Here is a 15651-nt window from a genome sequence, read left to right on the forward strand (position 1 = left end):
AGTTCTGGGTTTCTGAATATGCAAAAAGAATTGATTAAATGGTTGTATGGCAAATGTAAAAATTGTAGCTTTTGTTTCGTATGGAGTGGAGAAGATTGACATTTGACAAAGAATTACAGAAGTTTATCTAAAGATACATTTTCTTCATTTCATCTACTATTTTAGAATACAGTAATAATTTGTCTCTCCATCCTGCTACATAACACAGACCTCCTTTGATTTTTCTTGGATCTGTGTTGTGTGAAGAGGAGAAAAGGTGGCTTGCTCTTCTGGTTAAGTATTAGTATGCTTGGCTAGAATATAAACTGTTTCAAAATATTGTTTGGCTAAAAACTTACAAAGACATTTTTACACTGTACTTTGTTTATTTAGGTGTCTTTCTTGCAGCTTTTATTTGGCACATTCCTGAAGGAGCAAATAGTGTTTAAGAATCCATAACTGATTTTGTAATGTATTCATCTCCAGATGCTTTTGTGCATCTGCTCAGTGTTTTCAGTATGTTTTAATACTACCTTCAGAGGTTTTGAACCAGCTGAACATTTTCTTATCTCTGAGGCTTTTTCCAGCTATTTTTCGTTTGAGTAAAACTTCCATTTCATTCGCATTGTGCAAACAGCCTTTTGTGCGAGGAAGAAGTACTACACAAGGACTATAAAGCACTACAGCAGTAAGGGACTATTGATTTTTAGAGGATGAGGGACGATGGCTTGTCGTGCTAATATCTAAGTGTGCTCTCGTATCTGATCCTTGCACATTCATACTATGTTGATACCCCCAGGAATGTCGGAGTAGAGGTGTAGTTTATTATGGCCCAGTATGACTGTAGTGCATTTTACGTGCCTTAAACTTTTCTCTTTAAAGGTTCTCATAAAGGTTTTGATAAAACTAGGATGTCTCTAACATCTCCTGTTCAAAGCATTATTTGTTGGTCCCTACTGCACTGTGTCATGTAACTAAGTTGACCTGTTTCTATAATTCCTTGTCCCTCTCTGAATGCCTGAGCAATAGGAATTAGACGTTTATAATGAAATGTTAGTTTGCGTGGTCAAAATGGCTTTTGTAAAGATTTGTGAACAGGCCTGCCCTTGAGAAACTTCCATAAGGATGACTTTTATTTCCAAGGCTGTGCCTTGCCTTTGTCATCTATCACTTCGACAACAGCTCTGCTAAAATGGTCCCTTTTGGTATGTTGTGTGTTAAATATTTTAGAGCGCAGTTGACTTCATTGAGTAGCAGTCACATTTACTTTCTTTTCCTCTAATTTGCAGTGTGTTCCACTGGCTTTCTGTATTGTTTGTCATGACACTTTCCTGCCCTGCCACTTGTAGGGGTTTGGATTTCCTGGTGGCTGATAGCCACTGTTCCATCAGCCAGTGCAGAAATTTCTTTTTCTTTTTGCCATGTGTCAGAACTGGTTCTTTTTTCAGTATTCAAGACTAATTTTGCTTCTGTGATGAAATTGCAGTGCATATAGGGTATCTATTCAATTTTGTTAACTCCTATGTTCTGAGCATTTTTTTTCTCCTTTCCTACTTGGAAAACTGTTTCTAACAGTGGTTTTTCATGTTGCTCGCGCTGTCTGTCAGTCACACCCTGGCATCCTGTTCTGTGGTGTGGTATTTTCTTACTGATTTTTCAAGTTTCATAGTCTTCAATTTGCATCCTGCTAAAAACATGGAAATGAGCGTGTTTCCCTGAAAATACAGAAATATCCTGGTATCTGTGGTCACATTAATTTATGGAGTGATCATCTGTCAGGATTACTGGGTTTTGACCTTAGCTCTCCTCAGCTAAAGGCCTCTTAGCAATCGCTGGGTAGGCAATCCTGTTTTGTTAGACTGTGCTAGTGATAGGCGTGACTGCCCCGTGTGTCTGTCTCCTGTGATAACAGCTCTATTAAAGCACCATCTTTCTAGTTCTTTCTGGGGTGGACAGTAAGGGAAGCATTTGACTTTTGCTCCAAGTTCTTCCTTTAATTTAAAAAAAAAAAACAAAACACAAAGATAATGTTCTGTGTTCATAGATCCTGCTTGTATGCTGTTTCGAGAGCTCTGCTCTGACTCGCAGGTACTCCTCACATACTGGTTGCTTTTAGCTATTACACGTGATAAGCTAAGCAGGGTCCAACCAGGTCAGGAGCCAAATGGGTGACACTGATTTGCTGCAGGACATTTTTTTTTTTTTTTTTAATAATTTGTTAAGTGACAAGCTCTTAGCAGAGTCAGAACTGAATCTCTATTCCAGAAAGGTGTTAGTGAGAAGTTTGCTGTAATTCTGGCTTTCAAATAAACTAAAGTTGAATCTCAGACCACCTTGTTCACAAACCGCCCCCCCCCCAACCAAAACACAAAGTCCCCAAACCCCCCCAAACCCCAGACCTACTCATGAAACTCATCATAAAAATAAACACATCTGGCCGTACTCCAGTTCTTCTGCTGACACTTCAAAAGAGAAGGGGAATGCTATTAGGGCAACGTTGGAAGCTGAAAGAACTAAATACCTACTACTAAGCCTTTGTATACAGTCTTTACCACCCCATATACTTATGAGGAGGGACTGTGATTTCTGACATTGGTGAATGGTTCTCAGTACATGAAGCAAAATGGACAAACGCCTTCTTCTGTGTCTACAGATGGACAGATGCTTTGATCTGTGAGCTGATGCGTCCACATTACCCAGTGGAGGCAGAGGGAGGGGAAGAGAAAGAAAAAAGCAAAGGCAGTTGCCAAAATTGGCATCTAGCCCCAGCTCTTGAATATGTTGGACCACCCTGAAAAGCATTCGTATTAGTGTTGAGTAGTATAATTATTAGATTGTTGGTGTATGTCCCAGCAAAGTATGTGATTTTGTTATTCTTTAAAATATGACCAGACTAAATATGTTGTCAGTGTCATCAAAACTAAGCTAATATTGTTGCTATCTTTGAGCCAAAAGGGTGCTGGATTGGATTTTGCATTGCTTTGCCAGGGCTTGGTCCTGTAGGCTGTGCTTGTACTGCTGCATTGTATGACGGTACTGCTATGCAACGTTAGGGGCTGCCCTTGAGGTCATCAGTTATTACAAGAAAGAACATAATTTTGGATGTCAGCATCTTTGACAGCTTTCCAGGAGAAATTAGTGATTATATTACAGAGGTAATATAATAGTGAAAAAACTAAGGACCATTGGTAACATTTTTCTTTCTTGGTAATAAAGCAGAGTATGGCAAGAAAGAGAAGCATTCCACACTTTCTTCACAGTCACTGAATTCCTCAGTGGTCTCTCTTATTTTCTATAAACCTTGCTGGAATAATTAGAAAGAAAAACGCATTGTGTATGTATTAGTTTCATTACATAGACTTATTCTACTCTAGATGTTTTTATGGATTCTGTGAATTAAAATACATTTCATTATAGTGCTAACCTTTGGCATGCTGTTGCACATCTTCCAGTCTGTGCGCCTTGGTTGCCTTTGTCGAGACTTCGGATCTGTTTCTGTGGGTCAGCAGTATCTATGACAGCAACTTAATTGCTACATGCATTTGTACTGTTCTTTGGCAATTTTGTTTCAGATTCATGTCTGTGTACCTATTTGCCTGGGGGTTGGTTCTATATTAAATATCAGTAAAAAACAGGTAACATCTACACAAACAGCAGTGGAGCAAAATCCCATATAATTGCAAGCCAGCTCATCTAAAAGGCGAGGGAAAGGGAATATTTTAATTATATTTTAGCTGTTAATATCAGGAAGCAAAAGCAGAAATTATGTTTCAGGAATGGTGGCAGAAGCTATTTACATTTATTGTCTTTGAGCCCCATAATATCACGTTAATGATTCTGCATTTATATTAAGCTTTATCATTTATTCTTTTTCTCCCTCCCCAGATTTCTGAATATTCACAAGCATTTATTTACCACTATTGACATAGAACTATTTTGAGGATGCAGATGGCATTCACCAATAATACAAAAACTTAATACTGTTTCTAAATGAAGTATTGGGGGAAATTTAAGCAAATAAGTGTAATTACTAAACTTGGAAATTGCCCAGAACTACAAACTTAACATATAGGTTATTAGAAGATGAGACTGTAAAATTTTAATGAGGATATATGGTCAGGAACTCAGATGTATTTAGGATGATGCGTGTGGACAGAGATGCATCCACATAACAGTCATTATCAAATTTAGAACAAGGAGCTCAGGTTTGAAATCCTTCTGCCTTAAGATGCAGTGGCCAGTAAAGACACGGGATTTCCGCATGAAGTCTGTACGCCTGCAGTTTCGTGGTGTGCATACATTTTTTCCCCACTTCACTTTTCTTTGTATTCTAAGGATTAAACTGAGTGTGACCTTATTTACTTTCTTTTAAAAATGGTTGATGCATAAAATATAATTTGGTATATTATAAAAAGAACAGCCAGCATAATAGATACGCAGCGTGTAGGAAGGTAGTGAATTGTCACTGGGTTTCATTTTGAAGGAAGGAACCCAGTCGTCATAGTTCACGTTTTAATTGTGCCCTCTTATTTAAAATGCCTGCTTAATGCTCCTTTCAGCTAAAAAGTTCCTATTAGTTTCAGAGTCACTGGATTAATGTTTATAGTGATCAGCATATCGACTCCACCAGTCATGCTCAAGGAAAATTTCCTGATTGTATTTCCACGGAGTTCTCTAATCTGTAGTACAGATGTATAAACATGTTAAGTGGCGCTTCATATATGGGCTAAAAAAAGTAATCCGCTGTTGTGGTGGCATGGATAGTTTAATATGTCTGGGGTTTTTTTTAAAGTAATTTATATATGTAAAACTAAAAACATATAAATATATTTTTTGAAATGCCACTGGAAGGATTTCACATTCAGTTTAGAGCTTAGCAGATGGATGACTTTATGGCCTCATGGAGCCAGGGTGTATGCAGAGTTCAAAGGAAATCATCGCTGGGTTGGGAGGCAGAGTGAAAGTTCTGCTTAGCTGAGCGGCACTATATAGCACAGGTTCATCACGAAAGGGAATTAAAAACTAGCCTCTGAGGAATCCAGAATAGGAGACATCTGATGAACTGATGATATTGTAAAATACTAAGGTACAGTGTCCAGCCTTGGAACGAGATCTAAATAATAAGTTGTTAAGAACCACTACACTTTATTTTAAATGTAAGTTAAGATAGAATTAATCAGTTTGATTTGTTTGGCTTTTAACTAATCCTGATGACTGGAGGGCATATGAAGAGTTTCTAGTTCTCTAGAGGCTTGAGGAAAGGTTCCTTGGTTTTCCTATAAAAACAGGCTTTTCTAGCAACGATTCCAAGAAAAAGCACCCCACAACCAAACAACAAAAAAACCCCAACAAAACCAACCCTCTTCACTGTGTTGCTCTTTTCAAAGGTGAATTAAACTTATCACCTTATCTTAATATTGTAATGCTGAGTCAATAATGCCACTGTACTCTTTAGTGATAAAGATACTCCACCAGAACTTGTGTGTAGGAGCAGAACCAAAATAGCAATGTTTGAGCTAATTACTGGGAGGTTCCAGTGGACTGAGAATAGGATTCTCATTTTAGTGCTTTGTTTCTCGTGTAATGTCTAAATGCTGAACAATGGATCAATATTTTGGTGCTGAAATAGCAGCATATTTTTACAAACTGATGATAGATCCCAGGATAGGCAGTCTTGACAGTTAATTTGTGATGTCTTAATCAACAGCTTGTTCTTGGAGTAACTGCAGAGTTGGAAGCAACTGGACAATGGATTTTGCCAGCTAGGCAAAACTGAAGTATTACCATTAGACTGGTGACATAGGTTTGTTTGATATGTGTCTAGTTGGACAGATTTTAAATCTATATTTCATCCTCCAGGGAAACAAGTAACTATACTAGACATGTTTTAAAAACAACATCTGCTTTGTTGACCTTGCTTTTTCAGCAGTCCGTTTATGTAAACCTAAATATTTAGAAGAAAGCAACATTCACAGATTTGTAGCTGAGACATTTCCCTTTTTCTGCTGTTTTTCTTGATGAATGTAAGAAAAGATAACAATTCACCTTTTTTCCACTCCATTAAAATCACATTCTAAGCAATCTTCTGAAATCAGTAGAGCGACATTATTTTGCAAGCTAATGGAAGCATCATTTCAAATGCTTGAGAAAATGTTACTGCGTATTCATGTATGCACACTTTCATGAATGAAAATAATACATCTGTGATTTTAGTTTTGTTCTTTCTATTCTGCTGACTTCACGTACAGATTGAATTGGGAATACAGTATATCTTAGTTGTTTCTTGTCTTTCAAAATTCACAATTTGGAGTAATTTTTAAAGATATGTTCATTTATTTCTGATTACCCACTATCAAACTGAATCTGCACCTTAAAATATACTTGGGCAGCCGGGGTTTTTAAGAATTGATAGATGGGGATGTTTAAACAAGAATAACTTTTTTTCAACATCTAGTTTTTTTGCTTTGTAGTTCCTCTTCCTATGGGAATAAAACATGATGAGGTAATTGTTGTGAAATCTGGGTCCAGTGTTTTCCAAATAACAATTAGTGTCATTTGTCATGAAATTTTGTGTTTGAAGGTATATCGTAATGCATTCAAGTGTGAAATAAAAGATATTTCACTTTCTGTTCCCATACATAAACTTTCAAATATAGTGAGAAAGTTCTTACCAAGTTGAAGATTAAAAAAAAAAAAGTATGAAGTCTTGCCATGAGACATTCCATGCATTTAAGGAAAGTAAATTGAGTAAATAATCTATTATTAGATTAACTTATTTATGTTCTCCAGACAAGCGATACAGTAGTTCCAGATAAATGGTCTAATGAGCCATTTTAACTTATCTAAAAAATGTATATGTGGTGTCTCTTCTGTGTTTTAACCATACGTTCATTATTTAAGTGTATCATTTATTTTGAATCACTTAATTAACAAAGGAAATCGAAAGATATTCTGCAATAGTTTGCAGTCACTAGATTTTTGGGTACTGAATAAGCTGAAGATGACAGAGTTCAAGGGATTCTTTTTAGGTAAAATCACTTTTCTTTGTGTTGTTTTTTTTCCCTCTCCCCACCGCCCCTCCAGATCCAGCCATTGTAAATGGAGTTTATTGGTCAGAATCTTTAAATAAGGTGTTTGTTGATAATTTTGATCGTGACCCTTCTCTCATCTGGCAGTACTTTGGAAGTGCAAAAGGATTTTTCAGACAATATCCAGGTAAGAATAAAAGTTCTTACTTAAAATACACTAAAGAATGCTATGGCTGCAAATTTCCACTGAATGTTGTCACAAATCGTGATTTTCATGTTTGCAGGTTTGATTTTACTTTACCTAGTTTTCAGAGAGAGAGATATCTAACCAACGTTTCCAGTGTTCTGGGTTTTTTCTACCAATTTGCAAAATAAACTCTAAACAGACTGTGAAGAAGGAGAGTGAAAGGATTAGACCCTTCATATAGTACTGAACTTAGATAATGAGCTCTATCGATGCATACAGTAAGAATTAATTGTAATTTATCGTTCAGTTTTTAGACTTCCACTTAACCTGACATACTTACATTTAAAGATCTCAAAAACTTGTTTTAAAGTTTACTTCACACCAATTGTAATAAAATGCTTGTATTATTTCTATAGAAATAGGTTAAAATGTGTAGTTAACAATTAAGTTTTATGCTTAATCACATACCAAATTTACTACATATTAACTAAACTAAAAAGTTAAATAAACTGATCCTCAGCTCCTGTAACTTTGGATCAGGCCCATAGTGGGAACTGTTGCTTTAGCGGACGTGGTTTAGCAACCCATGGATTTTTAAGCATCAAGTCTTGAGTTTAATGTGAGCAGGTTTACTATAAGCTTGTATGTCTGAAAGTAACTGAAAGTAATGGCTACCACATCTGTCTTAGTTCTAGATTATAGTTCAGTTCTCAAGCTCCATGGTATTTCAAGTGTAGAAGAAATATTTCAAGTGTAGAAGATAGTCCTTATTTTAAAGGTTGTTTCTTGATTTGTGCTAGAAAATTAGTGTAAAAAGCAGTAAGGATTGTCCTGTCGATTTTATTAATTATTTTTTTTTGGTTGGAGATGATTTTTATCATATTTGTTTTGACCCACAGCCAGGACATATTACCTCTTCAGAGTGATGTGAGCAAAGCATCAGGTTTATGACCTGTGAGTGAAGCAGGATAGCATAACCTGTGGAGATCGGCCATGGGCAGTAAGCGCTCAAGATTTGAAAGGGACTTGGCAAGCATAAAGCTTGCCATAAAACATAAAGCCCCCATAAAGCTTGCCAGCACTAGTGACCAAGTATGACAATTCTTTAGTGACAGTAATATGATGAACATGGTAGGCTTGAAGAGGTTTTCACTTTACAGTAGGCTAAAACGGAGAGAGGAGGAAAAAAAAAATCTTTTCCGGTGGTTCTATTTTATTAAATTATTTTTCCCAGTATTTCCTATTTTATAATACCATTGCCTGTTAGTTTAAAGTGTGAAACTCCCTTAAGTGCTACTTAGCCCCAATACCACAGATACATTTTGAACAGGTACTGGGAAAATGTAATTTAATCTTTTTATCTCATGTATTTTAAAACAGGAATTAAATGGGAACCCGACGAGAATGGAGTCATTGCATTTGACTGCAGAAATCGAAAATGGTAGGTAATGATGGCTGCCAGTGTTAAAGAAATCTGAAAGGAAGAAGTTCAGTATTGAAAAGAACAAGTTGTTTGGTCTTTTTTCTTAGGTACATCCAGGCAGCGACTTCTCCAAAAGATGTGGTAATTTTAGTAGATGTCAGCGGCAGTATGAAAGGTCTTCGCTTGACTATTGCAAAACAGACAGTTTCATCTATTTTGGATACCCTTGGAGATGATGACTTCTTCAATATAATTGCTGTGAGTATCTCATGACTTTTCTTCCTCCCCAAATTTTTTTTTTCTTCCATCATTTGTTGCTATCTGTCATGTTTTACATCACACAATACGCTTGAACAATGTTGCAGGCAGGTGATGGATATAAGATGCCATCTGAACCAACTGGACAGACACTGTGATTTTCCAATGCAAGCTTTTCCACATTGACAGTGTTTTCAAAGTGTTTTTCGATGACTTGCAATCTGAAACCCCTTAAACAAGTTGTCTTGAGTTTGGGAGTTGCAAAGAATAATAATCTGCATCGTAGTTTGCCTGAAATTTATGGTGTATGGTAGTTTATTTTCCATGGTACAGGTATCTGTTTTAGATCCATGAAAAGAGGCTAGTTTTACAGTATTTAAGAGTAATGGGATTAATCATGTAGGTAAGGATGGCTTTAACATGTCCAAAACCAACATCAGAACTACAATTTGCGGGGGGAGGGAGAGGGAGTAGGAATTAGTGGTTTTATAAATTCTCCTTTGCTGATATTCTTTTGCTAACACTTTATAAACATGGGGTTTTATCGTATGTATAGATCCTAAAAATGTCTTCAAATGCTTGATTGTAAGGAGGATTTTGCTTTTTTTGCTACAAGGGAAGTGCTCTTTGTGTACTAAAATAAATGACCTTAGTGACACCAGTGCAAATCCTTGAGATTGTATGGAGAATTAAGTACGTAAGCCTGAGGTATACGTGCATTTGCTGTATTTTTAACAGATAGCAAGCAGTTAGTTCAGAGTATCTTTCATACTAATCTCCTTGCATGATAATTGCATAATTATCAGAAACTCATGTAGTAGAAAGATGTAATTACATATTGTATAAAAAAAATTTACTATCCTTCAAAAAAATTGTGATTAACTGTAATCTAAATAGCTTTTGTCAGTTGAAAGAACATTTCAGCTAAGTAATTATTAAGATACTTGACCAGCCATTTTTTGATGTATAATCTCTGTGTTTATCAGTAGTTGTGACAGTTACTGTGAATGATGTAGGAAGAAAAAAGAAACGTTTTCTTTAAGTGAAGTTTTTACTTCAGGAAAAGCAAAAAGCTCATCTATATCAAAAAATGTAAAAATGTATGTAGCTAGAATCCAAACTCATGATTTTGCCTAAGTAGTACAGCAGAAATACTGTGTAAATACTTCCAAAAAAGCAAAAATGAAATAAATAAACTCTACTTTTTTCAATTTAAAATTTAATTGAAAATTAACTGAGCTGTGCATAAAACAGCATGGAGTCACATAATTTTTACGTAATTAACACAAACTTCTGATCACCGATTCGGGCATTGAGAAAAGGAAAGAAACACCGAATCGAGCCTTTCTGCCCCTTGCCTGGGCTCGGCTTCTGCCCAGCATTCCCGCCCCCCCAACGCCTTGGTTTCGGCACCCATTACCTTCGCTGCCTGTTTCAGTCCCTCCCCTCTCCTGGGCGAGGTGCTGGGGGTCGGGGTCCTGTGTAGGTTTCTCTCAGCAGCTCTGTGCGTATTAATTTCTCAGTGCCACTCTTCCCTGCCCACTGATTTTCCTCTGCTCTTTATTTTTTCTCTTCAGTGTGGGTCACCCATGGGCCTCAGTCCCTCAGGACGGTCCCCACCTCAGCCTGGGTCACCCATAGCCACAGTCCCTCAGGGCTGTCCCTGCCCTGGTGTCAGTCACCTGCAGGCCACGGTGTCCAGAAGCACACCCCTTTCACCGTGACACTTTTCCAGCGGTGTTTCCAAATGTTTCCAGCCCTTGATGGCTTCTCCCTTACGCCTGCCTGCGGGGGGATGCCACAGCCGCCTCAGGCCTGCTGCTGCGGCGGGGTTGGTGCCTCACAGGCTGCTCCGAGCCGTGTCAGCGCTGGCTGGAACGCGGCCTGTCCCACGCGGCCTGTCCCACGCGGCCTGTCCCACGCGGCCTGTCCCACGCGGCCTGCGGTGGCAGCCCTCTCCTGCCGATGCCTAATATGTAGTTTGGCTAGTATAAGAAATTCTTAATATTTAGAAAGGTATGTAATTGCTGTGGTAATTATAGTATTTTTCTGAGGTAATTTTTTCATATGAAGGCTCTTTCTTCTCTCTAACCTCTTTTAGGATGAATATGTGTTTATTTGTTGAAATAAGTAGAAATAGCAACTGAGAATGCAGTTTTATTCTTACCAGCTCAGCTGTTTAATTTCATTAGGTCACTGATGGTTTAGTTACTGTGCAAATGTGAACCTGAAATTATTCACGGCATAGAAAAAGAGGTACTGCAGAAACGCAGGGGAAAGCAGGGAGACCGTGACAGGAGTGACAATGAGCATGGAAAGTGCTGTCATGTCACCTTGAAGCTACCTTAGTTTTGGACTAAATGTCACAATATAATCATTGCTCTCTCACAAGGCACAAAACAATAATGTAAAGAAAACACAAAACTTATTTCCTTGAAAATGTAACAAACTGGTAACAGAGACTGGTGCTGTGGAGGAAGGAGTGGACGTTTCAATGAGGAGTGGCATTGGTAGTCTGGGGTGGATTATGAACTCCTAAAATTTGATGTATTAGAGGAAGACATAGCGAGGGTGCACTGTGGTCTAAGTGATGAGCAAAAATTACTTCTGAAGCACTGCTCTGGGTAAGTGCCAGCAGGGTAAATGATCTTTGTCAAGACTGGAGAGGATGTTTGATCAAAATGTGAGACAACAAAGCCCACACAAGAGGCTTCTTGGCGTGAAGGCATAGCTTTTATCTATAGATAAATGTGTTGGAGTGAGATCACATCTTACCTGTTTATGATGTAGATACAGCCTGGTGATGTGAAAATGGTTCAATTTGAAGGTAAGATGCACGTATGTCCGTATGAGAAATCCCGTTTGTAACATGGATCTGTGTGTATATAGCAAGTCTCTGTATCTAGAGCTGGCCAGCTGTGCAGTGTGTGCAAAAATAGATCCACTGTGCCTAAATGTCTAAGGCTCTTCACACAGCTGATACTTGCTCATGCCGAATGTTCTTCTGAAAGGCCTGTCCAAATTGTTTCTCTGTGAGGGCTGCTGGACATCTGGAAGTCTGAGACAAATGACCAAGTACCGCTTTCTCTTCCCAGACCAAAATTTGAGGTGGAATAAGAGCTTTATGTGGGAAATCTGGACAAAACATACACTTACCAGCTGAAGCGCCTGAGTGATTGTCAGGATGGCTTTATTACGCACAGTGATTAACAGAACAAATACTTGCAACAGAAGACTTCTATGAGGAACTGGGTTAGGAATTTGGAGTCAAATAAGTTAAGGAGCTCTCTCTCTGTTGTATACTTACAAGAGGGGAGAACGCTAAAGCATGCTTGCATCTTGAGGCAAAAGAAAGAAATGCAAGGAAAATAGTGCTGAAAGATGTGAGAGAGGACTTACAGATGAGCAACAGCCAGAATGGAGCAAGTGGAAGGGTTATGCAAGCAGATGAGAAAACTTTTGTGTTACAGTAAGAAAGGAGAGCACTTTTAAGTTAGCCAAAAGAGAACATGAGGTTAGAGAAGCTGGACTGGTGTAAGACAGGGCTCTGTGTCGACAGTGGGAGTCAAGGATGGAAAGGAATTGAGCGTTGAGAAAATCAGTATCTGGGTCAGTGGAAGAAGAGGAAACAGAACTTAGGAGATCAAAAAGTGATATCTGAAAAGCATTTGTGCAAAATTTGTGATCATCAACTCTGGTAATTTTTTGTTCTCCCTTTACAATATTTCACTGTACAAAAAGTTTTTAAGACTTTTGAATATACTTTTCAGGTTGTTATATCTTTCAGTATTCCATATACAAAAGGATGTTTAGGATTCTTGTTGTCTGTAATGGGAATTATGGTCACTGCATACTAGCATAGTTGAAAACTCAATTAATGCTCATAAATATGCAGTCAGATACCAAAAAAAATCCCACAACACGCCATCCAAGAACAAAACCCAAAAGCCACTAGCAGTACATTAGCTGGGTTGTTTCATATCCATTTGATTTTTAACTTTATCTGTATACATAGCAGAAAGCAGAATTCAGGTCTTCCCAGAGAATAAACAGAAAAGGATAATGTTAAAAATCATTTTAGCCTTCATGGTTAGTTTGTTGCAAAATCTATCTGAAATTGATGGACTAGATGATTGAATTGAAAAAAAAAGTCTTGAAATACAAAAGCGATTTTGTGCTGCCTGTGTTAAAATTAAAGGTCAGTTCACTGGTACATGAACAGAGATGCCAGCAACAAGAGAAAAGGCATATTTTTCCAACTCACTTTGAAGTATAATTCCAAGTCATGCATTAAATTAACAATATTATCATAAAACGAGTACTAATTTTGCCAAATGCTGAAATTTTTAAAATGCTTTTATAAAAATGTAGACTCTACGTTAAATTAACAAAATATTAACTGAGCCAAGAATGTTAAATTAATTTTAATGCTTTAGTCACACCATTTTAGCAAAACTGTTTAGAAGAAAAGTATTTGTTAATTCAAAGCACAGTAGTATACTTCCCTGTTTTTAATTTGTAGAATTTTCCATTATGAATGGTTTCTGTATAGTCTCTTCTTTGGACTCCTTGTAGTCATACAGAATAGTTTATGGATAAACTTACTTTTCAGCCTGCCTGAATAATCACATTTTGTACAGCTGATGTGTGAGCAGGCTGAGAAAGAGAAAGGCAGGCACTTGCTGGCCTGCACAGGATTGCTCCAAGCAGTCAGCTGCGCTCGTGTGCCACTTGTTGCGCATGGTAACACTCGTGGAACTTTGGAAATACCAGTTCCTTTGGTTTCTTTGCTGGTTTGGCTTCACTGCCAGATCTTAGGTTGGGCTGTATCGGATGTCCAAGTATGCCTAATACAGCATGAAATTTTTTACCTGTGTGGTGTTGCACAACAAAATGTGAATTTAATTTGTTTCTGTGGACCTTGCTCCAGAAGGCTTAAATATCACAAAGCATAAACATGAAAAATCATAAGGGAATTTGCGTAGGTGTGCTAGAGCCATATATATGTCATGTTTTCAGAACATGAACAGTATCTGATTGTACAATGTTAGTCAGCAGCTGACTATCTATACTAGTTCAGATTTTAGCCCACTCGTTTTATTTTATACCTGTTGTGCAAAGAAATAACTAGAGTGACAAAATAATGTGAGCTAATAAAACAGATAAACGTAACTAAGTAAATAAAAGAATAATAAAAACCAATGTCATCAAATGTTTGAATTACAAGAGAGATGAAAGTTAGACCGAGGTTTTCGAAGAGGAGCTGAGAAAGGAGCTGTTGCATCACAGCTATAACATACAAAGATGTCATACGGCAGAGCGTAGGGGTATGGGACTATGCAATGCTCGGAAACACAAGGAAACAGTGTGATGCAAGACTCTCGCTAAGCTAAATGCAGGCTTTTACTGACGTAAATTAACAAGAGATCTACACTGGGTATTGCTGGCAAAGTCAGCAGTTACTAATCAGCTATTTTCACTAAATACAAAATTTTAAATGTCATAGAAAAGCTGCAGAACTGAGTTCAAATTGCTGATAAAATGGTGAGAAGGGGGGTGTGTGTGGAATTTTTTCCTTTTCCGCTTAAGTTTGGCACAGTTAAAAGAAAGGCAGCACCAAGAACACTGCAAAAAACCCTATGACAAAGAAAAAGAAATCGAATATATGCTATGAAGCACACGTTGGGTATTTTACTAGAAGCTGACAGTTACACTAAAGATCTTATCGGGTGGATATGCTAGTTTAAGCAGCAAACACTGTTTGAATGCCTTCACGTATGAGAATTCTACAGTTTCCATGCACTTCGAGAGGCAGACGTTTGCCGTTTTGGGAATTTCTTTTGGAACTGAAATAATTTTGTCCAGTGATTTTTTTCAATCTCTTAATATTTGAGTTTTTTAAAAAGGAAAAGAAAGTGTATACGATTAACAAAGAGTATAAAAATTAAAATATATCATAAAAATGCACCATTGCAAGAAGTCAAACCATCAGGAACTGCTAAACCTTTTTATACAAAGGTTTTTCTTACTGTGCTTTTATTTATATCCATACAGCAGAGGAAGAACTGCTAACAAACTGAACATTTCCAGGTTATGCTTGATATCCACAGAACACCGTTACATAAAATACTCACTGACACACCTTGGCATAATTCAGTTTCTTCTGCCATACGTAGCAGATTACTTAAAATATTTTTACTAGTAATAATCCCAAGGTGAATTAGATGCCACAAATGCAAATAACGTCACAATTTAGCTGGGTTTCAAAAGGATGAATATCTACATTTTCTTATGTTCATAATGACAGCAGAAGTTCTTTGCCACATGCCATCTATGAAATTGTGCTCTTTATGTGTGAATGAACATTTTTATTCATACTTTTTTAAAGTAGGTTGATTCTGTAAAATGGGGCTGCTAGGGGACATAAAGCATGTCTTCTGTGAAAGTCTGGCCATGCTTTATACTGGGCGTAATGGGAAGCTACTGGGAGTCTGGGTTATGGTGCAGCTGGCAGACATGCAAGCTACGTATCTGTGGGAATAGACTTATGAGTTACTCAAAATAGTAGTCAAAATAAATCTTATAGAAATGTAATGGAGTGAAATTATGCTACTTAGATGGAAGGTCTGATAGGTTAGAAAGTTGTTTCATCTATTTGCAGGTGGTGGTAGGCCTGGAAAAAAAATTATGGTACTACTACAGCGTTAGAAAATTCTGAGTTTGCTTGCATACAGGTCTTTGAAAGCGAGACCGTGACTGAGAGACAGGTAGACTTT

The 15651-nt window shown here is 37.5% G+C and overlaps 1 protein-coding gene across 1 annotated transcript in view; it reads left to right on the forward strand.

The window, feature by feature from the left end:
* CACNA2D3 (calcium voltage-gated channel auxiliary subunit alpha2delta 3) overlaps nt 1-15651 on the forward strand; it is a 457404-nt gene that overhangs the window by 188927 nt on the left and 252826 nt on the right. Inside the window, exons 6-8 of the mRNA XM_054215897.1 lie at nt 7063-7194; nt 8575-8635; nt 8725-8875. Coding sequence (XP_054071872.1) covers nt 7063-7194; nt 8575-8635; nt 8725-8875 — 344 coding nt within the window. The remainder of the gene's footprint in view (nt 1-7062; nt 7195-8574; nt 8636-8724; nt 8876-15651) is intronic.

This window comes from Rissa tridactyla, chromosome 10 (genome assembly GCF_028500815.1).
Source record: "Rissa tridactyla isolate bRisTri1 chromosome 10, bRisTri1.patW.cur.20221130, whole genome shotgun sequence".
Classification (NCBI taxonomy): Eukaryota; Metazoa; Chordata; class Aves; order Charadriiformes; family Laridae; genus Rissa; species Rissa tridactyla.